The sequence below is a fragment of the Gorilla gorilla genome, chromosome 18 (assembly GCF_029281585.2).
Source record: "Gorilla gorilla gorilla isolate KB3781 chromosome 18, NHGRI_mGorGor1-v2.1_pri, whole genome shotgun sequence".
Classification (NCBI taxonomy): Eukaryota; Metazoa; Chordata; class Mammalia; order Primates; family Hominidae; genus Gorilla; species Gorilla gorilla.
This window is the reverse complement of record NC_073242.2, coordinates 95846936-95874404: the sequence shown is the minus strand read 5'-3', so window position 1 is coordinate 95874404 and position 27469 is coordinate 95846936. Positions and strand designations below refer to the sequence as shown.

The following is a 27469-nucleotide window of genomic DNA, read 5'->3' as shown; positions in this document are numbered from 1 at the left end:
GCTCACGTCTGTAATCCCAGCATTTTGGGAGTCTGAGGCAGGCAGATCACCTGAGGTCCATTTGAGACCAGCCTGGCCAACATGGTAAAACTCTGTCTGTAGTAAAAATACAAAAATTAGCCAGGCATGGTGGCGCACGCCTGTAATCCCAGCTACCCAGGAGGCTGAGGCAGGAGAATCGCTTCAACCTGGGAGGCAGAGGTTGCGGTGACCGAGATTGTGCCACTGCACTCCAGCCTGGGCAACAGAGTGAGACTCTGTCTCAAAAAAAAAAAAAAAAAAAAAATGTTGAGGGCATGGGTAAGAGTCTCTTGTGTAAGAAGGACAGAGGCATTTGGGTACTCATCTAGGCCCACTGGAGTCTGTACATACAGGGCTGCTGAGCCTGGCCAGAGGATCTCACATGTATTGAGTCTTTTGCTTCCTGTCTTTTTTGGACAGTGCGGTTACTGTGGAAAGAGCTGTGGCTTTGGAGCCAGGCAGAACTCGTTCAGAATGCCATGCCTGTAGTCAGTAGTTGTGTGGCTTTGGGTAACTAACTTAACCACTCTGTACTTGAGTTTCCTCATTTGTAGAATGGGGTAATGGTGCCTATACAAAATGATACAGGGTGTATCAGGTGTAACAGTGCTTGAGACATGGTGATAGCTCTAGTACCCTTTTGTTTCTTTTGAAAGTGTAAAACATGATGTAGGTAATCTGTGAATCTCTATAGCCTCTTCTGTTTCAAGATACCATAAGCATATTTCATGCCAGAGCATCGTGTTGACCACATTTATTTGCCTTTAAGTATATTTTAACTTATATACAGATTTTTTTTTAAAGTTACCTTAAAAACTTCTTGGTCTCTGCATTTATTGGATTTTTTTAGGCCACCCGCTTGCAAGTTCCTGTTTGTTGGAAGAATTGCCCTTATCTGTTGTTAATGGTACATTTTCCAGCCCTAGTCTTTCTTACTGTGTGATGTGATTGAGTTATAAATATACACTTTGCAAGCAGTTACCCAGGTAGAGAAAATAGTCTCTGGCTTGTACCTAGTTTGTGGTAGGATGTGACATGTCAAAGGACCTCTGCCTCCAGGTTTGGGGGCATCTGTTTAATGCTATACGTGATGTGATCTCCAAGCACATGGGTGAGTTATGTGTAGTGGGCAGTGGGGAGAGAGGCTGAAAAAAGGAACCATGCCTGTGGATGGGTAGGCATTAAAACCCACAGACTTTGGGTACAGAGTAGTATTTTTGAGGACATTCACAGAACCCAAACTAAAGCCGCTAAAATAGAATTTGAAAGTATTGCTAGATTTAGATACTTTATACTGTTGACACAAAGTCATGAATATAAATTTTTTTATAGCATGTTAATTGCTTATACAAAAAAGGTAGTTAATAAAAGATAGGTTTTTTTTTTAAGTATATTTTTCTAAAAGAGGAAGATTGGGTTTTTTTGTTTGTTTTATTTTTTTCTTTTTTTGAGACAGGGTCTGGCTCTGTCATCCAGGTTGGAGTGCAGTGGCGTTATCTCAGCTCCCTGCAACCTCCACCTCCCAAGCTCAAGCAGTCCTCCCTCCTCAGTCTCCCGAGTAGCTGGGACTACAGGTACATGCCACCAAGCCTGGCTAATTTTTGTATCTTTTGTAGAGATGGGGTTTTGCCATGTTGTCCAGGCTGGTCCTGAACTCTTGAGCTCAAGTGATCCACCCGCCTCAGACTCCCAAAGTGCTGGGATTACAGGCGTGAGCCACCGGGCCCTGCTGGTTTTAAAGTATATGTTGGAATTTGTTGAAAAAGAAGCTAATAGGCCAGGCGCGGTGGCTCACGCCTGTAATCCCAGCACTTTGTGAGGCTGAGGTGGGCGGATCCCTTGAGCCCAGGAGTTCGGGACCAGCCTGGACAACGTGGTGAAACCCCATTTCTACTAAAAATACAAAAATCAGCCAGTATGGTGGCACACAACTGTAATCCCAGCCACTCAAGAGCCTGAGGCATGAGGATCGCCTGAACCTGGGAGGCGTGGGCTGCAGTGAGCTACACCAGTCTAGGCACACCCCTACACCACACCACTACACTCCAGTCTAGGCAACAAAGTAAAACTCATCACAAAAAGAAAAAGTATTAATAGTTAATAAAATATTTTTTATGATAGTTCTCAAGGTACTTTTATAAAAAATAGTTCTGCCGGGCACGGTGGCTCATGCCTGTAATCCCAACAAGGCTGAGGCGGGCAGATCACCACAGGTCAGGAGTTCGAGACTAGCCCAGCCAACATGGTGAAACCCGGTCTCTACTAAAAATGCAAAAATTAGCTGGGCGTAGTGGTGCACTCCTGTAATCCCAGCTGCTCAGAAGCTGAGGCAGGAGAATCGAAGCCTTAGAGTAGGAGATTGCAATGAGTTGAGCTTGCACCACTGCATTCCAACCTGGGTGACAGAGGGAGACTCCATCTCAAAAAATAAAAATAAATAAATAGTTCTCAAAGATAACTGAAAATTTCTAAAAATACATTATAAATTTGGCCGGGCATGGTGATTCATGCCTATAATCCCAGCACTTTGGGAGGCTGAGGCGGGCAGATCACTTGAGGTCAGGAGTTTGAGACCAGCCTGGCCAACGTGGTGAAACCCCACCTGTACTACAAATACAAAAATTAGTCAGGCGTAGTGGCACGTGCCTGCAGTCCCAGCTACTTGGGAGGCTGAGGCAGGAAAATCGCTTGAACCTGGGCAGCAGGGAGGGGTGGCGGCGGTTGCAGTGAGCCAATATCGTGCCACTACACTCCAGCCTGGGTGATGGAGTGAGACTCCATCTCAAATAAATGAATAAATTTGGAGAATTGTCTTCGGCAGTTAGATCATCCTGGTATTCATTTGGAACCACGTTTCATTAAATCTTAGCACTTGCACATTTGTGTGAATATATTTTAATAGAAAACAAAAAATATATACAAAGTAGAGAGTGGTATCATGAGCCACAGTGTACTTGTCACCTTGCTTCAACAATTACCAGTTCTGGCTGGGCGCACTGGCCGAGGCCTGTAATCCCAGCACTTTAGAAGGCCGAGGCAGGAGCATTGCTTGAGCCTAGGAGTTTGAGACCAGCTTGGGCAATATCAGGAAACCCTGTCTCTACAAAAAACTAAAAAATTAGCTAGGCATGGTGGCTTGTGCCTGTAGTCCCAACTACTTGGAAGGCTGAAGTGGGCGGATCACTATCCCAGGAAATCGAGACTGCAGTTGCCACTGCACTCCAGCCTGGGTGTCTCAGACGCTGTCTCAAAAATAAATATACATACATACATACATACATAACCAGTTCTTGATCAATTTTATTTCAACTGTACTTTTACTCTTTGCTCTGTTTACTCCCCACTAGATGATTTTGAAGCAGATTTCAGACATTAAATTTTATCTATGTATACTGCCATAAGGACATCTAAGATAAGAATTTTTTAAAAACATAACCATATTATTATCATAACAAAAATTACTAATTCCCCAATATAATCAGGCATCTGGTAATTCATATCTCAATTTATGTAAGTGATGATTTTATCTTAACATTTAAATACAAAGGTTCTGTCTCTTTGGCATCCTTTATAGTATGTGAATGCATTGTTTAGTGTGACCAACACAGGAAGGGCTTGTTTAAACATAGGCTCTTCAGCACAGCTCACTGCTTCACTGATTGCTGTTATCTTAGGATGATGGATTATTTAGGTTGTGGCACAGTTGACCAGTGAACATTAGTATCTTTTGGTTCTTATTGAAAGCTAAGAGACTCTCACCTTTTTTTTTTTTTTTTTTTGAGACCGAGTCTCACTCTGTCATCCAGGCTGGAGTGCAGTGGCACGATCTCGACTCCCTGCAACATCTGCCTCCCGGGTTCAAGTGATTCTCCTACCTCAGCCTCCCAAGTAGCTGGGATTACAGGCGCCTGCCACCATGCCCAGCTAAATTTTGTATTTTTAATAGAGATGGGTTTCACCATGCTGGCCAGGCCGGTCTTGAACTCCCGACCTCGTGATCAGTTCGCCTCAGCCTCCCAAAGTGCAGGGATTATAGGTGTGAGCCACCGTGCTGGGTCCGATACCCTCACTCTTTACTTCATAGACATTTTGGAAACCTTTTTGGGTGTGAACACTTCCTATATTACTGTAGTTTTTTTTGTTTGTTTGTTTTGTTTTTGTTTTTGTTTTTTGAGATGGACTCTCATTCTGTCACCCAGGCTGGAGTGCATTGGCACAATCTCAGCTCATCGCAACCTCTACTTCCTGGGTTCAAGCAATTCTCCTGCCTCAGCCTCCTAAGTAGCTGGGATTACAGGCGAGTGTCACGATGCCCGGCTAATTTGTTTTGTACTTTTAGTAGACATGGGGTTTTGCCATGTTGGCCAGGCTGGTCTTGAATCCCTGACCTAAAGTGATCCACCTGCCTCAGCCTCTCAAAGTGTTGAGATTACAGGTGTGAGCCACCATGCCTGGACCCTATATTACTGTAGTTTTAAAGGCACCAGGACCAAAGGATTGCTGTCTACTGAGCACTTGGGCACTTTTTGGTTTGGATTTCCAAATTTTGCATTCTATTTAGAATTCATAGCTGTCACCTTCAAGATCTTCCTGATGTGTCTGTTTCTACAGCTGTGCTGATGGTCACTGTCAGGTGGTAACTAGCTTCATTCACTTGTTTTCTCAGATCACACGCGCTGCAACGTGTGGATTCTGGATGGAGACTTGTACCACAAAGGCCTGCTGAAATTTGCAGTTTCTGCTGAATCCTTGCCAGAGACCCTCGTCATTTTTGTTGCAGACATGTCTAGACCTTGGACTGTGATGGAATCTCTGCAGAAATGGGCTAGTGTTTTACGTGAGCACATTGATAAAATGAAAATTCCACCAGAAAAAATGAGGGAGCTGGAACGGAAGTGTGAGTAAAATATAATTTTCTTAATTGGGAAGTTCACTAGTCTCTTTAGATGGTTTGAATCACTTTCCTTTTCCCAATCCTAGAGGCTTCCCTTGCTTCGTGGTTTTGTTCTGTTTGCACCATTTATTTCAGAGTTCCTCTTGTAAACTCAGTAGTCAAAAGTATTCAAAGCAGTCTTTAACTCAAGTGTCACAAGTTGAAGAAAACAAATCAATATTTATTATCTTCATTGGTTTCTGTTTCAAATAAGAGTTCTTCCCTCACTCCCTAAAATGTGTTAAGTTCTGTGGATCTCTGTGCTTTTCTGTTACTCTCTGTCTGCTGAGTTAACATCAGAGGATGTGAGGGTTTGCTGTGGTCTCTGCAGCTTGAGTTTACTGCCCTGGAATTCCATTAAGGCCCTATGGACCCTCATGTTGGCAGGCTTAGAGGAAGTCCTAAAAAAGACAAAGCTTTCAGCTCCGTAGTTCATTTTGGAATCCAGCAAAATATGATTTTAGTTAGAAATAGGAGGGTCTTTTTTTTTTTTTTTTTTTTTTTTTTTTGTAATTAACATGAAAGGTTATTTTAAGACTAAGGACATCCAAGCCCTTTTGACAACAAAGAACTTTCAAATTAAAGGAAGTTTGTTGGGGTTTTTTTTTCCTTAATGTGGTTCAGAAGCTTGTTTTTCCTTTCCCCTGCTTCTGTGCAGTTACATCATCTTCTGTCCACTTGCCAGGGAAATGGGAGGGGCAGGGGCTGGAGCCATGGCAGCAGCAGCAGCCGTCCTGGCCGGGGCAAGCTTGACCCAGCCTGGCGTATTTTCACAGGATGACATCACCCCCTCTGGTGAATTAATGAGGGCTTCTCGGGCATGGCACACAGGATCTTCACACTTACTGGCAGAATGGTTCAGAAATTTTGATGCGCTTTTTAAATCAAGTTTCTCGCAGTGTGTTTTCTGTCCAGTACTTCATCTTGCTTCTGTCCCACGTTGGCTAAAACAATGAGTTTAACATTGTATTCTTCGGTTTGTTGTGCATGTGTATATTTCCCTGGTCACCCGCATGTGTGCTACTGTGATTGTTATGCAGCTCAGCTCATGTGTCTTCAACCACCGACCTTTCTAGATAATGCCTCTTTTTCCCTGAAATAGAGCCCTTAAGGACAACTTCTCTGAATAGTTCTGAGTCTGAAGACCTGCTTTCATCCACTGCACAGACAGCTTTGTACCCAGATGAGTGGGCTAATGTACTGGTGACTTCAGTTCTCTGAAGCTGTTTTCTTAGAGTGATAACCTTGTAGAGATCTGTTAAGACAGAAAAGAGAGAGATTGAGCCAATATTGTTTTTTCCCAGATAGGGAAAGTGTCTGCCCTATACTGTACCAGGTACCAGGTTCTAGGTGCTGGAGACACAGTAAATAAAATGCCTGCTTCTGGGGGGCTTAAATTTCCATGAAACACTGAATTTATTTTGTGATTTAGTCATTGATGGCTGTTATTTAGGATTAGATTCAGCTGCATGTGACATAAAACCTGAGATAACATAATGGCTTAAACAAGACTGAGGGTTATTTCTCTCCTGTAAATGAAATCTAGAGGTGTAGGTAGTTGAGGACTGGAAATTAGAGCCCTGGGAAGACAGCTGGAGGACCTTGCTCCTTTGTGCTTACTGCTTTGTCATTTCTAGGGTGTGGTTCTCTTCCTCCTGACTGAGAGCTCTAGCCTTCACATCCGTGCTCCAGTCAGCAGGATGGAGGAAGAGAAATGCAGGGCTGCAGGGGCTGCTGCCTCTTAAGGAGGCTGGGAAATGTAATCTTTACTTTGGGTTGCCATGTGTTCTAAATATCAAAGTTCAGTTTGGTTATAAGGAGGAAGAGGAGAGAGGACAACGTAGGGCAGCTAGCAATTGCTAGAACCATGTCCCACGACTCTGGTTGGTTTTCCATTGGCCTCTCTGCCGTCACCACCCCTTCTCAGATGTTTGGAATGGCAGCCACGTCTTTGTGTTGTATGTTGGAGGAGCCTTTGTTAGTACTGGGTTTAGGCTACATTTTAATAAAGCAGTTGGCTATCCTCTTGCCCAGAGGACTCTTGCTTTCCAGATTAATTGGACTCTAGATGTTATATGGAATGAGTGAAGGGCTGTTATTCAACCTGGTTTCCAGTCCAACACCAGTCTCCATTCTTATGATTTTGGAAAGCTGCTCCATGGCCGGCCAGTCTCTTTTAGGGTTAGGTTCCCAGTGGTTTTGTGTCTGTGGCAGCTGTTTGGCTGCAGGGATCATCTGAGTGAAAGGGAAAGCATCCCCTATAGCCACCAGAAGGTGGCGCTTTTTTGTACTTCAGTCTTCTCTTTCTTGTTTTATATATGGGGCTTTCTTATGCTTGTGTAGGACTATGGAGTCTTCTCAGGACTGTGAAACCAATAAATGAGGTAGGAGGGAAAAATTGAGAGAGAAGCAGCAGCAGCAGTGAAGATGCTCTGTGATCTTCTTGTACCCACTCCCATCTGATTCCAAAGGGAAGCCCCAAGTGGGCTGATGTCCCCTGCTGTGAAATACTCACCATCTGGAGAGAAATTGTTAACACTGCAGTTATGTGTATACCCAAGAAAAAATGCACGTTTTACTATCCAACTTACATGGTCCTTCCTCTTTTTAATACTGCCTTTTCACTCACGTTATGTACATTTGCTCTGCTTTCCAAATTGCTTTCTAAAATGCTAAGTTGGCCAGGCGCAGTGGCTCAATGCTTGTAACCCCAGCACTTTGGGAAGCTGAAGTGGGCCAATTGGTTGAGCCCAAGAGTTTGACACCAGCCTGGGCAACATGGCGAAACCCCGTCTCTAAAAAAATTTAGCCAGTCATGGTGGTACATGCCTGTAGTCCCGGCTACTCGGAGGCAGACAAATTGATTGAGCCCAGCAGGTCGAGGCTGCAGTGAGCCATGATTGTGCCACTGCCCCGCAGCCTGGGCAACAGAGCCAAGACTCTATCTCAAAAACAATTAAATAAATAAAATAAAATGCTAAGTTATTTAAAAATGTGAATTTCCTATTGTTGGGCAGCCACAATTAAGTCATTCCTTTAGAGCGTGAATAATCTAGGGCTTCTGAACTATTTTCTCCTCATGGCACAGGTAAAATGCAGCAGAAAAGTTTACAGTGCACGAGGTAATGGGGTGGAGGTTCGTGGAGCCAGCTGTCTGAGCTGCCTACCTCCACCTTCCAACTGTAGCTTAGCTTACCTGTGAGCCCTTCCAGGCTCTGTGCTTCTCACTGTCTGGGAAGCCCTAGTTGAGTGCCTCATGAGATCTTGGGGCATTAGATCTTGCCCAGTTAAGCCATTGTATATTTTATTGATTTGAAGATTTGTTAAAAGTGCTTTTAAAGGGAAAAATGTGAGAATATTTGATTCCTTTAAAGACCCTTCAACAACCACATGGAGGAGTTCTCTGTTTTTATCCAAAATGGAGTACGGTTTACTTGACTAGATTATTTGTATTAACAGTGAAGTATTTGTGTGTGTGTGTGTGTGTGTTTGGTTTTTTTTTTTTTTTTTTTTTTTTTTGGTTTTTTTTGAAACAGTCTCACTGTCACCCAGCCTAGAGTGCAATGGCACGATTTCGGCTCACTGCAACCTCCACCTCCTGGGTTCAAGTGATTCTCCTGCCTCAGCCTCCCAAGTAGCTGGGATTACAGGTGCCCGCCACCATGCCTGGCTAATTTTTGTATTTTTAGTAGAGACAAGGTTTCACCATGTTGGCCAGGCTGGTCTTGAATTCCTGACCTCATGATCCACCCGCCTTGGCCTGCCAGAGTTCTGGGATTACAGACATAAGCCATCGCGTTTAGCCTGACAGTGAAGGTATATGAATGAGCTTAATTAAAGAGATGCTGTAGGCCGGGCGCTGTGGCTCACGCCTGTAATCCCAGCACTTTGGGAGACTGAGGTGGGTGGATCACAAGGTCAGGAGTTCAAGATCAGCCTGGCCAAGATGGTGAAACCCTGTCTCTACTAAAAATACAAAACAAAATTAGCCGGGCATGGTGGTAGGTGCCTGTAATCCCAGCTACTCAGGAGGCTGAGGTAGAGAATTACTTAAACCCGGGAGGTGGAGGATGCAGTGAGCCGAGATTGTGCCACTGCACTCCAGCCTCGACGACAGAGCGAAACTCCATCTCAAAAAAAAAAAAAAAGAGAAGCTGTAGAGATGAAATATCACATCTGCACTTTAGGGCCTAATCAGTTAGTTTTCAGTTTGCTCACTATTACATGAAAGACAGAGAGCTCTCAGATAATTTCAGAAGCTCATATAATAGTAACGTCAAATCTTTGTAAATAAAAACTCGTGGTTTTGAAATGTTTGAAACCTGTTCTGTGGGTGAAGAGGAGCAGGTAGGACCTTTCTCTAGGTCCTCTTCAGTCCTGTTGTTTGAATTTACTTAGCATGTTGGTGAGAGTAAAAGGCCTTTGATCCTTCAGTCTTACTGGACTTAGAAGGGTAGAGCTGCCTGTTTTGTTCTCTGGCTCAAGGTAGCTTTAACTGTTGCATTTTTTGTTCTCTGGCCCAACATGAGAGCCTTGAAGTGCCCACATAAAGGTGCAGAGCTGTGGGCTTTGTGGTCACTTGGCTTAACTGAGGCTCGGACCATTGTCACCTTAATGGCCTTCCTTAGCTGGATTAGTGAATATTGTATGCCAATAAGTGAATGTTGTACCACTGACCCTTTCTTGTGTTAGGCAGGAATAGGCCGTGAACACTGCACAAGTGACTTGGGATCCCCAAAAGATGAGACTGAGTCCACAAGAGTGAGGATAATAAGGAAATACGTCTGGTGCTGGGCAAGACCAGCCCGGTTACTTAGTGCTGACAAGCTTCAGCTGTGTAGAAACAGCATGTTCTTATAAAATTCAATTGTTTCATTAAGCTTTTTTTTTTTTTTTTTGAGACGGAGTCTCGCTCTGTCTTACTGCAACCTCTGACTCCCTGGTTCAACTGAGTCTCCCGCCTCAGCCTCCCAAGTAGCTGGGATTACAGGCACGTGCTGCCACACCCAGCTAATTTTTGTATTTTTAGCAGAGACAGGGTTTCACCATGTTGGCCAGGATGGAAGCTTGTTGTTTTTTGTTTGTTTTTGTTTTTTGTTTTGTTTTGTTTTTTGAGGTATAGTCTCACTCTGTTGCCCAGAGTGGAGTACAGTGACGCAATCTTAGCTCACTGCAACCTCCACCTCCCAGGTTTAGGCGATTCTCGTGCCTTAGCACGAGTCCCCAAGTAGCTGGGACTACAGGTGCACCACCACCGCCAGCTAATTTTTGTATTTTTAGTACAGATGGGGTTTTGCCATGTTGGCCAGGCTGGTCTCAAACTCCTGACCTCAGGTGAACCACCCGCCCTGGCCTCCCAAAGTGCTGGGATTACTGGCATGAGCCACTGTGCCCAGCTCATTAGGCGTTTCTAATGAGGACTGTGATAAGTATTGTAAGTTATAGCTGTTTCTAATGGTTGGCTATGTTGAAGTTACACAGTTCAACTCTTCTCGTATTCTGAAAATGTAAGATACATAAGAAAAGTGGCTATGGTAAGAACTATTGAAACCTTAGTATTTTTTAAGAACCTGTTTAAGGGCCAGACATGGTGGCTCAAGACTGTAATCCCATAATCCCAGCACTTTGGAAAGCCGAGGTAGCAGGATCTCTGCAGCCCAAGAGTTTGAGACCAACCTGGCAACACAGGAAGATCCCACCTCTACAAAAATTTAAAAAGTAGCTGGGCGTGGTGGCACATGCCTTTAGTCCCAGCTACTTGGGAAGCTGAAGTGGGAAGATCACTTGAGCTCAGAAGATGGTGATATCGGACTGCTGCACTTCAGCCTGGGCAACAGAGCAAGACTTTGTCTCAAAAAAGAAGAAAAAAAAACCTGTTCAGGGGTTTGGTGCAATTAAAGATGCCCAGGGGAATGTCTTTGCTGCCCCGATGTTACAAAGCTCACACTGAATATTTCAGAATTGGCATTTTGTATCACCATCCCCAAATCCTTGATTTTGCAGTTGGATGTGACTAAGAAGTTTGTCACACACAACTGCCTGTGTTTTGTGCTTGTTATTGCCTTCTTTTCAGTGTTCTAAAGCTAACATGTATTTTTATTTATGTGCATGTGATTTTTTTTCCCCTTTTTCCCCCAGTTGTGAAAGATTTTCAAGACTATATGGAACCTGAAGAAGGTTGTCAAGGTTCCCCACAGAGAAGAGGCCCTCTGACCTCAGGCTCCGATGAAGAAAATGTTGCCCTGCCTCTGGGTGACAATGTGCTGACTCATAACCTGGGGATCCCGGTGTTGGTGGTGTGCACAAAGGTGCGTGCCAGGGGGTTGTTGGCTTGGCTGGGTTCGGGTGGTGAACAGTCACCATCTGAAAGTTTGAGAAACTGTTGATGTTTTTTTCCCAAGGGAGACTTGGGCTTATTTGAGATTCATTAAGGTACATTGAATATGTCAAGACAGAAAAAATTATCATGTAAATTGGAAATTTAAATGCAGGAAACATGACTAGTCAGTTTGCTCATGGCCTAGGGTTAATGTCTCTGAAGCACTGTTGACTTTCAAACTTAGAACTCACAGCAGTTGGCCAGTTGCGGTGGCTCATGCCTGTAATCTCAGCACTTTGGGAGGCTGAGGTGGGCGGATCATGAGGTCAGTAGATGGAGACCATCCTAGCTAACATGGTGAAACCCCGTCTCTACAAAAAATACAGAAAATTAGACAGGCGTGGTGGCGGGCACCTGTAGTCCCAGCTACTTGGGAGGCTGAGGTAGGAGAATGGCGTGAACCCAGGAGGTGGAGCTTGCAGTGAGCCGAGATCGTGCCATTGCACTCCAGCCTGGGCGATAGAGCGAGACTCCGTCTCAAAAAATAAAAATAAAAAAAAAAGAACTCACAGCAGTTTCCTTAAGGCTATTTAAATCAGCTGATGTGGTCCAAACTGATGGTGGAAAATTAGAATGATGAGGTAAGAATAGAAATTAAGTTCAGTCATGCCAGACATGGTGGCTCATGTAATCCCAGCACTTTGGGAGGCTCAGGTGGGTGGATCATTTGAGGTCAGGAGTTCAAGACCAGCCTGGCCAACATGGTGAAACCCTGTCTCTACTAAAATAGAAAAATTAGCCAGGCGTGGTGGCAGGCGCCTGTCATCCCAGCTACTCGGGGGCTGAGGCAGGAGAATTGCTTGAGCTGGGAGGCTGAGGTTGCAGTGAGCTGAGATGGCGCCACTGCACTCCATCCTGGGTGACAGAGTGAGACTATGTCTCAAAAAAAAAAGAAAAAAAAAAAACAAACCAAGATCAGTCATAGAGAAATAGAGAAATAAAGTTGTATCTCTTATATAAGGAAAAACAATAGGTTTTAAAACTTTTTTTTTTTTTTTTTTTTTTGAGACGGAGTTTCACTCTTGTTGCCCAGGCTGGAGTACAATGGTGTGATCTCGGCTCACTGCAACCTCTGCCTTCCCAGTTCAAGCGATTCTCCTGCCTCAGCCTCCTGAGTAGCTGGGACTACAGGTGTCCGCCACCATGCCTGGCTAATTTTGTATTTTTATTAGAGATGTGGGTTTCTCCATGTTGGTCAGGCTGGTCTCAAACTCCCAACCTCAGGTGATCTGCCCACCTTGACCTCCCAGAGTGTTGGGATTACAAGTGTAAGCCACCACGCCTGGCCACATTTTGGGTTTTAAAAGTACTTTATTTCCAGTCAGAGCCATCATGTTACCCAATTATAGTGTGCCATTCTCATCCTGTTCTTGAGAATGGAGCCCTGTGCAGTGAAGTGTACAACTGTGTACACTGAGCCTGTCTCCTGATGGGAGCTTGTTTGATGTTTAGAACAAACTGTTAGGTGATCAGGCCTATTACATCTTCACTCTACAGATAAAAAAAAAAAAAGGCCCAAGATGAATGAGAAAAATCTCCAGTTCTTTTTTACTCTTCTCTAATTAATGCTTGGACCCTGAGCTGTGGCTTTCTTCTTTGGAGCCACAGTACTTTATTTCTGAAGAATGAGGTGTTCCCATCGTCAGCAGGCAATGAAGCAAAAAGGTGACTGTCTGTCTTCCCTGCAGTGTGATGCGGTGAGTGTCCTGGAGAAGGAGCACGATTACAGGGATGAGCATTTGGACTTTATCCAGTCACACCTGCGGAGGTTCTGCCTTCAGTGTATCCTTTGGGTGCTGTGTGGGGCCTGGGTCACAGGCTTTCTTCCAAATGGGGCATCTTCAAAGAGATAAAGCACCTCCCAAACCCAGAATAGTGTTCTGCCAAAGATAATTTGTATATATCTTTTTACTAGGTTTATGTTTTACTGTATCGGAGTTTTAGGTTTATTAACTTGTGTCTACCTTTGATCACTCATTTATTTGTTTTTTTGTTTGTTTGTTTGTTTTAAGATGGTGTTTCACCACTTTGGCCAGGCTAGTCTCAAATTCCTGACCTCAAGTGATCACCTACCTCAGCCTCCGAAAGTGCTGGGATTATAGCTGTTAGTCACTGCGCTCAGCGTATTTTTAAATTTTTTTTCTGAGACAGAGTCTGCTCTGTCACCCCGGCTGGAGTGCAGTGGTGCAGTCTTAGCTCTTGTGCTCCTGGGTTCAAGCAATCCTCCTGCCTCAGCCTCCTGAGTACCTGGGACTACAGGTGTGCGCCACCACTTCCAGATTTTTGTTTGTTTGTTTTGAGACAGAGCTTCACTCTTGTCGTCCAGTTTAGAGTACAGTGGCATGATCTCGGCTCACTGCAACCTCCACCTCCTAGGTTCAAGCGACCCTCCTGCCTCAGCCTCCCGAGTAGCTGGGATTACAGGCATGAGCCACCACACCCGGCTAATTTTTGTATTTTTAGTAAAGACGGGGTTTCACCATGTTGGCCAGGCTAGTCTCGAACTCCTGACCTCATGTGATCCACCCACCTCGGCCCCCTCAAAGTGCTGGGATTACAGGGGCGAGCCACCATGCCCGGCCATCTGGATAATTTTTGTATTTTTAGTAGAGACGGTTTCAGCATGTTGGCCAGGCTATTCTCGAATTCCTGACCTCAAGTAATCTGCCCTCCTTGGCCTCCCAAAGTGGTGGGATTACAGGCGTGAGCCACTGTGTCCGCCCACTTGTAATTAATGCTATACATTTGATAAGCTTTCCTATTAAGAATTTAATGTGATCATTTTATCATCAAATTACTTTTATCATACTGTCTTAGAAATATTTTTAAACTTTGCTTTTATGTAGAAAAGGTCAATTACCAAACAGGGTATTGTTTTATAGGCTACTGGTGTTTCCCATATGTTTATGTTTTGTGCTGTCCATGATAGAGAGGTGGTGTCTGTAGTCAAAATTTTGAGTCCTGTTAACTATAAAAAGCCAATAGCAGTTGGTGCCATGGTTCCACACCCTGGGGTGGAGGTGAGAGATGAGTTCCTGCCATCTTTTTTGGGATGGCCCATTAGCCTGTTGGCACCCATCCCTCAAAAGATGGGTTTAATGATAAATTTGGTCGCATGTAGGCATCTGCCTGAGAAGGAATCCGTGTACCTTGTTACTCTGAGAGTGTTTTCCTGGGCTAACCTCAGAGCCAATACTTTACTTCTCAGGAAGTAATCTGTGGGATCAAGACAACAATTTACACGTTAAAAAATAAACTGCACAGCCCACTAGCATCAACATAGCTTTATGCTTTTGACTTCATTCATCTGCTACTATGACCTTTTTACTTTTTTATTTATTTATTTATTATTTTTTACCAGTGTGCAGTATGCCTATGTAATACTATAAGCATTTTAGTTTTTAAAATTGTAATGCTTTCTGTTGCTCATGTATTGATCAAAAACTGATCAACCTGTGAGTAGTACTTTGAGGTTGTATGTGTTCGATTTTGTCTCTTCCTGCAGTGAACTGATTTTTCTTAAGCAGATTGATTAGATGGAGCTGCCTTGATTTACACATCAGTGAAAGAAGAGAAAAATCTCGACTTGTTGTATAAGTATATTGTTCATAAAACATACGGTTTCCACTTCACCACACCTGCCTTAGTTGTGGAAAAGGATGCCGTTTTTATGTGAGTTATTTTGAGCTGATGCTTTGAAACTCTTCTTTTTAAAGTGCATTTGCTTTTTACATTTTACCCCTTCAAGGAAGGTGCCTTCTGTCTGTGTCTTCTACAGCCAGCTCTCTCACTGCACCTTCTCTCTCTGTTCCTTTCCGGATTATGAGGCATCTGCCTGAGGGAAGTGGGTGGTGTGGTCAGGGGTGCTGCCTTTCTTCCTCGAGAGCAAGTTGCCAAAACCTAAGCCAGCCATTTTTGGCACTCACTGTCAACTCTGGTAAAATACTGGCTGGGGAGGGAATATAGGGAATTGTGCTTGGGGGATCCTGAATGTCTTCTATTAAAGCGCCTGCTTTATCTGTGTGTTGGCAGGGATGATTGCGAACATCCTCTCGGCATCTCTGTCAGCATGGGCTTTGGCTATATTAAGTGCTTACTGTGTTTCTGGCATTTCACATTTTGGGAGCCACCGGGATTGATTGTCCTCGATAGAGACTTGGATACCTGTTTTCCTAAGCTGGTGTCTTTCTCTCACTGGAGAATCATAGTGTTGCTGGATGCATAAATATGAAGCTGTGGTCTCTGACAGGACTTGTGTTAGCAGATTGATGTTCAGGCTTCAGTATCCTCCTGACTTAACAAACAATTACATTATTCATTCAGGAAACCTTATTCAGCACCCACTAGGTGCTCAGGTTCTCTGCAAAGGACACAGAAATGAATGATACGTGTTCCTTGCATATGGCACTGTCTAGAGGGGACATACACAGCTGAAGAAGGGAAGGGCAGTGATGGGGTTATGGAGGAAGTATGGCAGGGAAAGCAGGAGGGTGATGCTGGAAGACAAATGGTAGATCCCAGGCGGACTGGAAAGAATTGCAATAGGGGGAGCCGGGGAGTGCAGTCTGTGAGAGGCTGGAAATGTGAAAGCCAGGAGCTCTCAGGGATTTGGGTTGCCTCCTGCACAGTCAAGGAGAGTGTCACTCAGGCTAGTCATAGATGGCATACCTACAGGCTTGGGCTGATTTTAGATAGTTGTTCAGAGCAGTCAGGCAGGCGCCAAAGGCACAAGCCCAGTGAGAGGTGTGTTTGGAATCACTTGGTATCCAAATCACATGTCATCCCTAGGAGCAAGGAGACCGGTTGGATTTGGGGCTGGTCTGGAATGAAGAAGCATCTCTCAGCTTCCGAAGGCTGCATGGCTCACGGCAGTATCTCAATCATGCCCTGCCCCTTTGCACATTTGGTCCTGTTGGTAGTTACCTCTCTGGTGACTGGCAAAGTCAGCAAGGATATTGGGGTGGAGCACCCTGGCTAAGCACCCTCTTGATTATAGAGCTATGGAGTAGAAGTCAGATGGAGAATGAGAGGCCTGTGAGAACAGTCAGTCAGTTGCCATCTTTCAGAGCTGCTCGAGTTCAAAAGTGTGTCATACAGGGTATTTTACCATTGCTACCTTTAAGGGATTCAGGTGGGAACCCTAGGCTGTGGCTTCACATAATGGAACTTGGGTGCCATCCTACCCTGTGATGTTGAGCTGGCCAGCACTGGTGTAGGAACCTCAAGGACTCTGTGCTCCTCTGGTTTGGGGCCTAGGATAAACACAGGCCCTGCTTGCCCCTTGGTTCTAGGACACATCTTCCCATGCCAGCAAAGTTAATGAACCAGTCCACAAGATAACTGTTGAAAGAATTCTTAGAGAAACAACCCACAGGAGGGGAGCCGTGACAGAGCCCAAGAAAACCATCCCATCCTGAGCTCTGCCTTCTGTGCTGCTCTCTGCATCCTATTCTCTGTCGGAACAGGACCCCACTGTGTCCTTGCTCTTCTAGGCAGAGTTGTGGGAGAGTGCTAAATGCTTTTGAGTGGGGCAGCCTGTGGAATGGGATCTCATACTGGCTCCTTAGACCTTGGGCCCATGAACTCAGTATGGAGCAGGACCTGCGATGTTCTGATGGATTATACCCACAGTGTATTTTGGCACATCTGCCAAAAGCTACAAACAACCCCCAACAACTACACACTATATCTTGTGAGAAGGGTCCTACCCAGGAGTCCTGAATGTGATCTGAGTATGCTCTAAGGCAGCCCCAGGAAAAGCAATTCAGTCCCTCTCTCTTTGCCTTTAGACCTGCAGGCTGGGACAATGAAAAGAAAATAGCTATTTTACATGAAAATTTTACAACCGTGAAGCCGGAAGATGCATATGAAGACTTTATTGTGAAACCTCCCGTGAGAAAGGTAGTCAAAGACAATTGCTTTAAGGGTTTAGGGCCGGGCGCGGTGGCTGATGCCTGTAATCCCAGCACTTTGGGAGGCCAAAGCGGGCAGATCACATGAGGTCAGGAGTTTGAGACCAGCCTGGTGAACATGGCAAAACCCCATCTCCACTAAAATACAAAAATTAGCTGGGTATGGTGGCAAGCGCCTGTAATCCCAGCTACTTGGGAGGCTGAGGCACGAGAATCACTTGAACCTGGGAGGCAGAGATTGCAGTGAACCCAGATTGCGCCACTGCACTCCAACCTGGCAACAGAGTGAGACTCGATATCAAAACAAGAAGAAAAAGGGTTTAGGTGTTTTTTAATGCAAAAAGAAGCCTATAAAGATGGGGCGTGGTGGCTGATTCCTGTAATCCCAGCAGTTGGGAGGCTGAGGCAGGAGAATTGCTTGAACCTGGGAGGCGGAGGTTGTAATGAGCCGAGATGGGCCACTGTACTCCAGCCTGGGCGACAAGAGCGAGACTCCATCTCAAAAACAAAACAAACAAACAAAAAAAAACTATAAAGAAACAGGTCTTACACATTGTATAGTTTGTGGGGAGTAGTGGGGAGTAGTAAGTCCCAGGGCCTTTTTGTTGATCTTTAAATGAGGTCTGGTGTTATGTAAATGGCTCAGGGCTGGTGGGCAGGAGTGATGGAATGCTCACCTGGAGTTGGTGGTGTTTCCCATTAAGTCCTGCCAGTGCTGCCGTTGCCTCTGGATTACTGTTACTGGATCCCCTCATGTGATGTCCTGCAGACCCTGAGGTGTTTAGAACCTGCCAGACTTAAAAACGCCAGTTGGCTACATGCTGCGGCTGGTTTTGGGAGAGGTCTGTGCCAGGCTAGAAAAATATTACTCTGCAGTCTCAGCAGGGATCTCCCAGACCTGTGTTGAAGCCTGAGCCTCGGACTCTCCTTTCGGCATGAAGTTTGATAGTGGTTAGGAGTATTCTTGGCCTGTGGCCACAAACATGTATGTTGTTTCACAGCTGGTCCACGACAAAGAGTTGGCAGCAGAAGATGAGCAGGTGTTCCTAATGAAGCAACAGGTACGAAGACCAGTGAGGTTAGAACAGAGGCCTTCTCATGCATGAAATGCCAATCCCTAGGGTGGGGTTGGGGGTGTCTGCATGTGGGGAGTCACAAAGAGCTTGCAGTGGTAGAGGGGTTGAGACCAGGTCTCCTCATTCCCTCCTATTTCTAGGATTAGTTGGGGATGGACCACCTCCTTAGGAGATCACCTGCCTGCCTTGCAGACTCTCCTACAGGAATAGTAGGATTCGCGTCTTTTAAGTGCTCTTTCTTTGGAAATGTGGTTTTCTGGCATAATACTTCCTATGTTGACAGTTAACCAAGTAACCTGACCACACTTCCATTATTTCATGTAGCCTCACACAGCCCTGTACATAAAGGCAGGTGATGCCTATTTTGCAGATGAGGAGAGTAACTTCCCCAAGCTGACAGTTTAGAATGCAGACTTCCCATTTCTGTCACCCAGATTATTGTTAGATGTGTCCTGGGTCCACCTATCGTCTGCCCAGTGGTACAGGCAGGTCAGCAGGAAGTTTTGATGGTTCTTTTTCCATCTGTTTCCTTCTTTTTCCATCTTTTTCCTTTCTGTCCTTTGCTTGCTTCCTTAGCTTCAAAACTGGTTACTTGGAGTATTTTTTTTCACCATATACCAAACGGCTCAATTAAAATTTTTTGGCATCTGTGGTATAAAACATAGGACTTAGTTGTTGTTAATAGTGCCCTCTAGTGGAGTACTTGGAGTAAGTTTTTCTCTAGACCTTCAGTGCTCTCTGCAGGCCTTGGTTAATGGCCGGTTTGTCCCTCTCTTTGCAGTCACTCCTTGCCAAGCAACCAGCCACGCCCACGAGAGCTTCTGTGAGTACCTTACACTAAACAGAGGGTCAAGGCCCAGTGTTGTGGGTGTCGTCAAACTTTATACCATTATTTGTGAGAGCGTATATTTGTGTGGGTTTTGTATTTTCAGTGGGAATTTGGTTTCCCTAAAGACCCATGACCAGAAACATAAAAGAAACTCAAGAAGTTTCTGATGAAAGAATACAACTCTGGGAATTAGAGTGAGCTGGCTTTGTTATCTGGATGTCTTTCTCTCAGGAGAAACAGAGCCAGAAAGGGCTTGAACTGAGAGCATACTCCCAGTCCTGTACCATAGCCTGTGAAAAATATCCCTCAGAAGCATGTCTCCATTTGTGGCATATGTATTTTTTGTTATTGTTATGCCTGTGTGTGACCTTAGCTGCTTTTGGACTTAGGAATCTCCTGCAAGAGGACCCTCTGGCTCTCCAAGGACCCAGGGTCGGGGAGGGCCAGCCAGTGTGCCTAGCTCCTCCCCAGGCACGTCAGTAAAAAAGCCGGACCCAAACATCAAAAGTATGTATTCCTCAAAAGTATGTCTCTTTGGAGAGTAGTTTAGTTTTAGACCTGAGCCCTGCAGGGGCTGGGTGGCTGAGTCTATAAGGTGGAGACTCATGGAAGCCAGGCTATTCTCTTCCCCGATAAGGGCTACTTTCCGTTTCCCCCATTCCAGAGGAAGAAGGTCCATGGTAGGCAGAGACCAGGGCCTTTTCCTTTGTTAGAATTGGTAGCCCATGCACCTGGCTCTGTGTGAGACCTCACTTAGGCCCTGCGCATTCCTTCAGAGAGGAATGCAAAATAGTAACTTTATTTTTTTAGAGACAGGGTCTCACTCTGTCACCCAGCCTGTGGCACAGTGATGCGATCATAGCACACTGCAGCCTCAAACTCCTGGGCTCAAGTGATCCTCCCATGTCAACTCTGGAGTAGCTGGGACTATAGGCGTGTGCCACCATGCCCAGCTAATTTTTTAAATTTTTATTGTAGGCCAGATGCAGTGGCTCATGCCTATAATCCTAGTACTCTGGGAGGCCAAGGTGGGAGGATAGCTTGAGCTAAAGAGTTCGAGACTAGCCTGGGCAACATAGTGAGACCTCGCCTCTACAGAATATTGAAAAATTAGCTGGGCATGATGGTGCTTGCCTGTAGTCCCAGCTACTCAAGTGGATGAAGCGGCAGGATTGCTTGAGCCCAGGGCATTGAGGCTGCAGTTGAGCTGTGAATATGCCACCATGCTCCAGCCAGGGTGACAGAGTGAGAGACTGTTTCAGAAAAAAAAAAAAGGCCTGGCGTGGTGACTCAAGCCTGTAATCCTGTAATCTCAGCACTTTGGGAGGCTGAGGTGGGCAGATCACTTGAGGGCAGGAGTTTGAGACCAGCCTGGCCAACATGGTGAAACCTTCTCTGTACTAAAAATACAAAAATTAGCCAGGCGTGATGGTGGGCACCTGTAATCCCAGCTACTCGGGAGGCAGAGGCAGGAGAACAGCTTAAACCTGGGAGGTGGAGATTGCAGTGAGCCGAGATTGTGCCATTGCACTCCAGCCTGGGTGACAGAGCAAGACTCCATTTCAAAAAAACACAAACAAAAATATTTTTTATAGAGGTAGGGGTCTCACTTATGTTGCCGAGGCTGATCTCAAGCTCCTAGCCTCAAGCAGTCCTACGCCCTTGGTCTCCCCAAGTGATGGGATTACAGGCGTGAGCCACCACGCCTGGCTGAGGGAGTCACTTTAAAATGTGTATTTTGAATCTGTAGCTTTGTTTCTCATTATGTTTATATGATGACTGTCTATGAATTGTGGGGATTTTTCCCCCTTCACTTCTCTTGTCAAGCTCAATTACTTTTCAGATTAAGTAGCTTTTATCCCAGTAACTTAGTGATACTCACAGATACTGCCTGCAGTAAAATCATTAAAAAACAGTTTTATTTAATGCTTGCATGTTTGATGGGTGTCTTCTATTCAGGATGTGAGCTTTTCACAGCAGGTTTGGAATGTTAAGTGCTCATGCAACTTTGGAAAAGCACTGTCTCATGGACGGGGAGGTGGTGTAGAGCACAGGTTATCTATTCTGCCCCCAAACAAGTGGGAAATGTAAACATGGTTCCACTTAGTAATCATGCTAAGTAGCCTCAGCAGTAGCAGTGTAAAGGCATCGTAGCGAATGAATGTTATCAATATCCTAGGAAGCTGATAGCGACAAGTGGCTAATGCCAAGCTGAGAACTAGGGTGTTTAATTTTGTTTAAGTCTTCCAGTTTATATGATGCTTTTTTTTCCCTTTAATTTTCCTTAGATAATGCAGCAAGTGAAGGGGTGTTGGCCAGCTTCTTCAACAGTCTGTTGAGTAAAAAGACAGGCTCTCCTGGAAGTCCTGGTGCTGGTGGGGTGCAGAGCACAGCCAAGAAGTCAGGTACAGAAGGGCCCTGGAGACTTGTGACTCTTGTGGTTGAGTAGTGCTGCAAGGATGGAGAGGCAGACACCTGCCCTGCAGACCCTGCAGTGTCCTGAATAGCCAAGCAAGGAAGCAGGTCTTCGTTTCCTACTGAGCAGTGTGCAGTGCTTTCAGTGGGATTGCCTTACTACCATGCAGGTTTCCTTGGCACATTGAGAGTGGGATTTGTGTACATTTGGGTTCTCGGGAACTGGGTGTTGGGTGAGTTGAGGTATAGCCTAAATTACATATGTGGCCCTGTTGTAGAACCTCTCCAGTAGAAGTCATGGTCCATGGAGGGTATACCAGTGACTTTTTTTTTCTTTTTCCAAGGTGGAGTTTTGCTCGTTGCCCAGGCTGGAGTGCAATGACGTGATCTCACTGCAACCTCCGCCTCCCAGGTTCAAGTGATTCTCCTGCCTCAGCCTCCCGAGTAGCTGGGATTACAGGCGCGTGCCACCATGCCCAGCTAATTTTTTGTATTTTTAGTAGAGATGTGGTTTCATCATGTTGGCCAGGCTGGTCTTGGAACTCCTGACCCCAGGCGATCCCTCCGTCTTGGCCTCCCAAAGTGCTGGGATTACAGGTGTGAGTCACCGTCCGCTGCTGACTTTTTTTTTTTTTTTTTTTTTTTTTTAATAGAGATGGAGTCTTGCTCTGTCGCCCAGGCTGGAGTACAGTGGCATGATCTCAGCTCACTGCCAACCTCCGCCACCCGGGTTCAAGCAGTTCTCTTGCCTCAGCCTCCCGAGTAGCTGGGACTACAGGCATGCGCCACCACATCCAGCTAATTTTTTTGTATTTTTAGTAGAGACGGTTTTTCGCCATGTTGGCCAGGCTGTTCTCGAACTCCTGACCTCAGGTGATCCACCTGCCTCGGCCTCCCAAAGTGCTGGGATTAGTGCACCTGGCCTACTTTTAATTTTTAAAAATTATACTAAAGCCTTAGTTGTTCTGAACCAGTGATGTTTTATTTGTTCTATTTTTTTTTTCTGTGATGCTTTGTAAGGATTTTTGTTTACTCCACTGCCCCCAGTTTGGCTGTGAACCCTCACTGTCTCACTGCAGAGTCAAGGCCTCCTCCTCCCTGAAGCTCCCTACTTGTCACATACACACCTCTGTGGCAGCCACCCACCTGTCCTTCCATGTAGGCAGGTAGGGCAGGTCTATGTCTTGGAGATCTCTGAAACAAAACAAAACATGTTTTCCTTGGGAATTACACATTTTCCTAAGAAGCTGGAGGACATTTTAAGGGGTTTTTGCTTTCCATTTTCCATTGGCTATAAGGTATGTTTATACATTGTTTTCCCTAATTGATGTCTTCAGGGCAGAGGAGACCCTCAGGAAATCACTTGGGGCAGCCTGGGCCTCCAGTGGCTCCTACATTCTAAGAAACTCAGAGTCTGGTCTAGTGGCCCAGACTCTGGGCTGGTAGTATTCCCTTCTGGGAAATAGGTGTCTATTTCTAGGCCTGTTCGTGTCTGACAGCAGAAAAACACAAGCACAGATTTTGTGCAGGACTGAACTATCTTATTCTTATTGAAACATAATGTTTTCGGGCTATCCATTTGAGTCAGTCTAGAATGTTATAAACAAAAACACCTATCTGGGGCAAAGAAAATAGTTTCCTTCGTTGCTGAAATTCAGGTACTACCTCTAGGAAGATGGTGGTGAGAGTGCACAGGGGTCAGGGTTGGGTGGTGAGAGGGTTTTCAGAAAGGTTCTTGTATTTGGCACAAAGGCACCCCCCCGCCAGGGAGCAGTCAAGTCACTCCCTTGGAGTTGGAGGAAGCACTGGCCTGTGACTTTTGGGATTAGGATGTGCCGAGTTGGGGTCTCCTCTCCACTGCAGTAGAAAAGGGCTTTCCTCATTCTTATTAAGGTTACTGTCATCAAGTGATTATAGAAGGCGTATAATTTTAAATGCTCCTTTAAAAAAATTGTTTCCTCTTCTCACATCATTACTTTGCTTTTTTGCTTTTTTTTTTTTCAGGACAAAAGACTGTGTTGTCAAATGTTCAGGAAGAACTGGATAGAATGACTCGAAAGCCAGACTCTATGGTAACAAACTCTTCAACAGAAAATGAAGCCTGAACCTCCTTAAAAAGTGCATATGTCAAATGACCAAATAACTATGTATATTGATCTGCTAAGACCAGGATTTTTCTGATATGGCACATGCTATCAGTTTTTTGGGGCAGGGGAGATGAACTTTAAAAAAAAAAAAAAAAAACTTCATTGGCTTGTCCGAGTGTGAAATGCACATTTAGGAAGGTTACATGTCAGACCCTTTGTTAAGGATAACCCTTGGACTCTGGGGCATGTGGCTCTTTTGTGGGAGGCAAGCACATCTGGGCTTCTTGTGGAGGGGAAGGTAGAGTGAAAGAAAGAGGGCCCACTTTCTAACAGGGTGGAGCAAATGAGACCAAGAAATCATTGGTAAGATGATGGTTAGTCTGACCAGTTTCATGTTAGTAAATTCACTTGTTCTTGGGAAGCAGATTAAGTAGCAGAAAGTCCAGGAAAGAAAGACCAGAAGGAGTAATGAGACAAGTGATGGTGGGGAAGCTGAATGTTGAGGGAGGTGGAGGAAGGAGGAGATGAGCAGTGTCAGTAAATACTGTGCATTCAGTAGAAGTTGAAGAATCATTGTTAGAAGCATTTCCAAACAAAACACTAAGCAAAATGGGAATTAGGCTTATTTTGAATGCATCTTTAACTTACGAAAGAGGTACTAATTGTGGGGGTGCCTGAGTCAGGCGGAGCTGACCCAGGGGTGGGAACGATGGCAGCTGCCCAGGACCCATGTGCTTGGCCCAGGCTATGTCCTCTTGAGAGGTACTGGGGTCCACAGATATGTGTTGTGGGGCAGACAGTCACTGTGGGATGTCTTCAAAGTCAGCAGTTACAGAATTAGTTTACTTTGAATTTTGTTGTCTAAATAGCTCCTGCTTTATTTTTTAAATTAAATTTTTTGTTTTTACTATCACAGGCTGGCCTAACTAATACAAAATAGGTGATCAACCTCTGGTTTTACCATAATGCAATGTGCCACGGAAAGTTTGGGGGAGGTTTTTAATGTAATTGCACTCTGGTTAATTGGCTCGTACCAAGCCCTGCCTTATGACTTGTGGAAAGCTTCAAGGAGTTCCACTGATGCAAAAGGGTCTTTTCCTAGCTTCCTGGTCTGATCAGTGCTATGAGATGGACAGATAAGTGTGAATGTTTTATACAGAAAATGGAAATGATACATTTCTCTTGTTAGGTGTTTTCATAAAATGTAGCATTTTTTTTCTTATGGAAATAAGAGTTTCAGGTGTCTCCCCACCTAGGGCAAATTCATGCACATTGTCATGTTATACCACCATTCTGGAAATGATTTCTGTGGATTTGATATTGCACTTTTAATTTTATATATGACAGCATTTAAATGCAAACACTACCATGAATTTAATGTATAAAATGTTGTCAAACCAAGGGAAAAAACCACAGTTCACCATGTGGAGTTTACTTTTTTTATATGAATGTTTGTTGTACTGTGTCTAAGCATAACTTCCCTAATGTCATTACTTTTACATACCAGATTTGACTGACCACTAATGTAGTACTGGGGATAACTTAATATCCTGTGTTGTGTCAAGACTCTTTGAAGACTTTCTTGAATTGCTTTCGTAAAGGTCTGAACACTGTTAAGGAGAAAGCTGAGTATCAACTTGCCTTTCTGATAGAAATGTTTCTTGTGCCAGTTTTATTGTTGAGATATACTATTTTTTCCTTTTTTAATTCAGTTTTTTAAAAAAACAAATGTATTGTGGCTTCCAATTACCAGGTTGTCTAGGTAATGACAGTAAACTGACTGTAGAATGATAATTGTGGTATAGTGACCAATAGATGCCAAACAGCTTGTGGCCTCACTAAAGGTGGGGTCAGTTAGTCCCCGGGAGTAAAATGAGTGACCTCAGAAACAAGAATTCCTGGAAAGGCACATGCCGAAGAGGAATATGGTATAATTTTAAATTTTAATGCAAAATTTTAATTTGTCTTTATTTTTTATCATTTGAACTGATAAGCACTTTTTGTGTCATAAAATATACTAAAACTGATGAAATGCTAAGACATGTCTTGTGAAGGAAGGTTTCTTGGAGACCACTTTTATTTACTCGTGACAAGTGGAAGTTCCTAGTATCAGAAGAAGCTGATACATAGTGTCATGTGCTCAGTGGTTGCCAAAGTCTACCAACTTTGGGGAGCTGCAGGGTTCTTTTTGGGAGGTGGGAGGAAGGGAGATGAGTTTTGTTATTTTGGGGTTTTCAAGCATTGGAACCAAAGGCCAAATAATAAACAGCCTTTAGTTTTTAAAGTAAAATTCATTTTATTTGCAGAGTACACTTGTATGGTAGACTGTTAAAGACAATTTTATGACTATTTATGAACATTATAATGGTTACATCTGCTTTTTGTCTTTAAAATAAAAAAAAAAATCAGAGAAAAGCCCAACTTTGAATACGTGGCTGAAGATAACAGCCAAGAATTGGTCTTTCCTAAAAATGCAACAGATAATGCTGCTAGATTGTTATTTTGTTTGCACTTTTTTTTGATTGGCATTTTAAAATCGGTATTTAAACTGAAGACATTGTCATGTTTTATTAATTTAACAAAGTTGAAAGTGACTGCTCTGTACATCATGACCTTAACAATGTTAATGCTGTAAGTGAAAGTTCACTGTCGTCTGTATACTAAATTTATTGGTGTTTCTAACTTAAAAGTAAGACTGCAGATTATCCCCCACCAGCCTTAGTCCAGGGGTGTGGCTCTGTCCGGGTGCAGTATGCAGTCATGTGGAACCTTGCTTTCTAGTCCTGGGAAAAAAAGATGTCTCTAATTACTGGCTTCAATAAACATGAATCCAGACTGCTTACAAGTTTTGGTGGCTTTCTTTTTGGTAAATCATCCCACTGGAGATACACTGAATTTTCTGCTAATCATATGGGGTATCTGATCACATAACTAAAAATGTTTACCTGTCTCACTTGAAATTGTCAGAAATTCTGGAAAGAATAACATTGTAAAGCCATATTTATTTTATCTTATTTTTTAGAGATGGGGGTTGTCAAGTCTGGTCTTGAACTCCTGGCCTCCAGTGGTTCTCCCGCCTCGGCCTCCCAAAGTGCTGGAGTTACAGGTGTGAGCCACCACACCCAGCCTGGTTTTTTTGGTTTTTAAAAATTACAACCATCCTCATGAGTATGAAGGTGGTAGGCATCTCAGTGACTAACGATGTTAAGGAGCATCTTTTGATGTGTGTATTGGCCATTTATATATCTTTGGAGAAATGTCTATTCAGATTCTTTGCTCATTTTAAAATTAGGTTATTTGCCTTTTGTGTTTTTTGTGTTTGTTTTGAGGGTCTTGCTTTGTGTCTCAACCTCCCAAAGTGCTGGGATTATAGACATGAGTCGCTGCACCCAGCCTATTTGACTTTTTATCATTGGGTTGTAAGAGTTATTTATGTATTCTGGATACTATACTCTTAACAGATATAACTCTGTCCTTTTGATATGCTCCCCTTAATCTCTGAGCATTTTCTTACTTTTGGCACAAAAAGGTGTTCCAGGCTCACCTTGCATTTTCCCTGACTTTGACCTGGAATCAGCCGTTTTTCCAAGGAGTCCTGGTTCCTGGTTTCTTTTTTTCTTTTTCTTTTCTTTTTTTTTTTTTTGAGACAGTCTTGCTCTGTTGCCCAGGCTGGAGTGCAATGGTGCAATCTCAGCTCACTGTAACCTCCACCTCCCGAATTCAAGCGATTCTCCTGCCTCAGCCTCCTGAGTAGCTGGGATTACAGGCATGTGCCACCACGCCTGGCTAAGTTTTATATTTTTAGTAGAGACGGGTT

At 44.3% G+C, this 27469-nt stretch overlaps 1 protein-coding gene across 1 annotated transcript in view; it reads left to right on the top strand.

Moving 5' to 3' along the window:
- DYNC1LI2 (dynein cytoplasmic 1 light intermediate chain 2) overlaps positions 1-26497 on the top strand; it is a 30797-nt gene extending 4300 nt beyond the window's left edge. Inside the window, exons 4-13 of the mRNA XM_031002933.3 lie at positions 4688-4918; positions 11093-11262; positions 13022-13115; positions 14870-15005; positions 17123-17234; positions 18247-18306; positions 19103-19144; positions 19540-19657; positions 21439-21555; positions 23570-26497. Of these exons, the coding sequence (XP_030858793.1) occupies positions 4688-4918; positions 11093-11262; positions 13022-13115; positions 14870-15005; positions 17123-17234; positions 18247-18306; positions 19103-19144; positions 19540-19657; positions 21439-21555; positions 23570-23670 (1181 nt within the window). The 3' untranslated portion in view covers positions 23671-26497. The remainder of the gene's footprint in view (positions 1-4687; positions 4919-11092; positions 11263-13021; positions 13116-14869; positions 15006-17122; positions 17235-18246; positions 18307-19102; positions 19145-19539; positions 19658-21438; positions 21556-23569) is intronic.
- Positions 26498-27469: the final 972 nt, after the last annotated feature.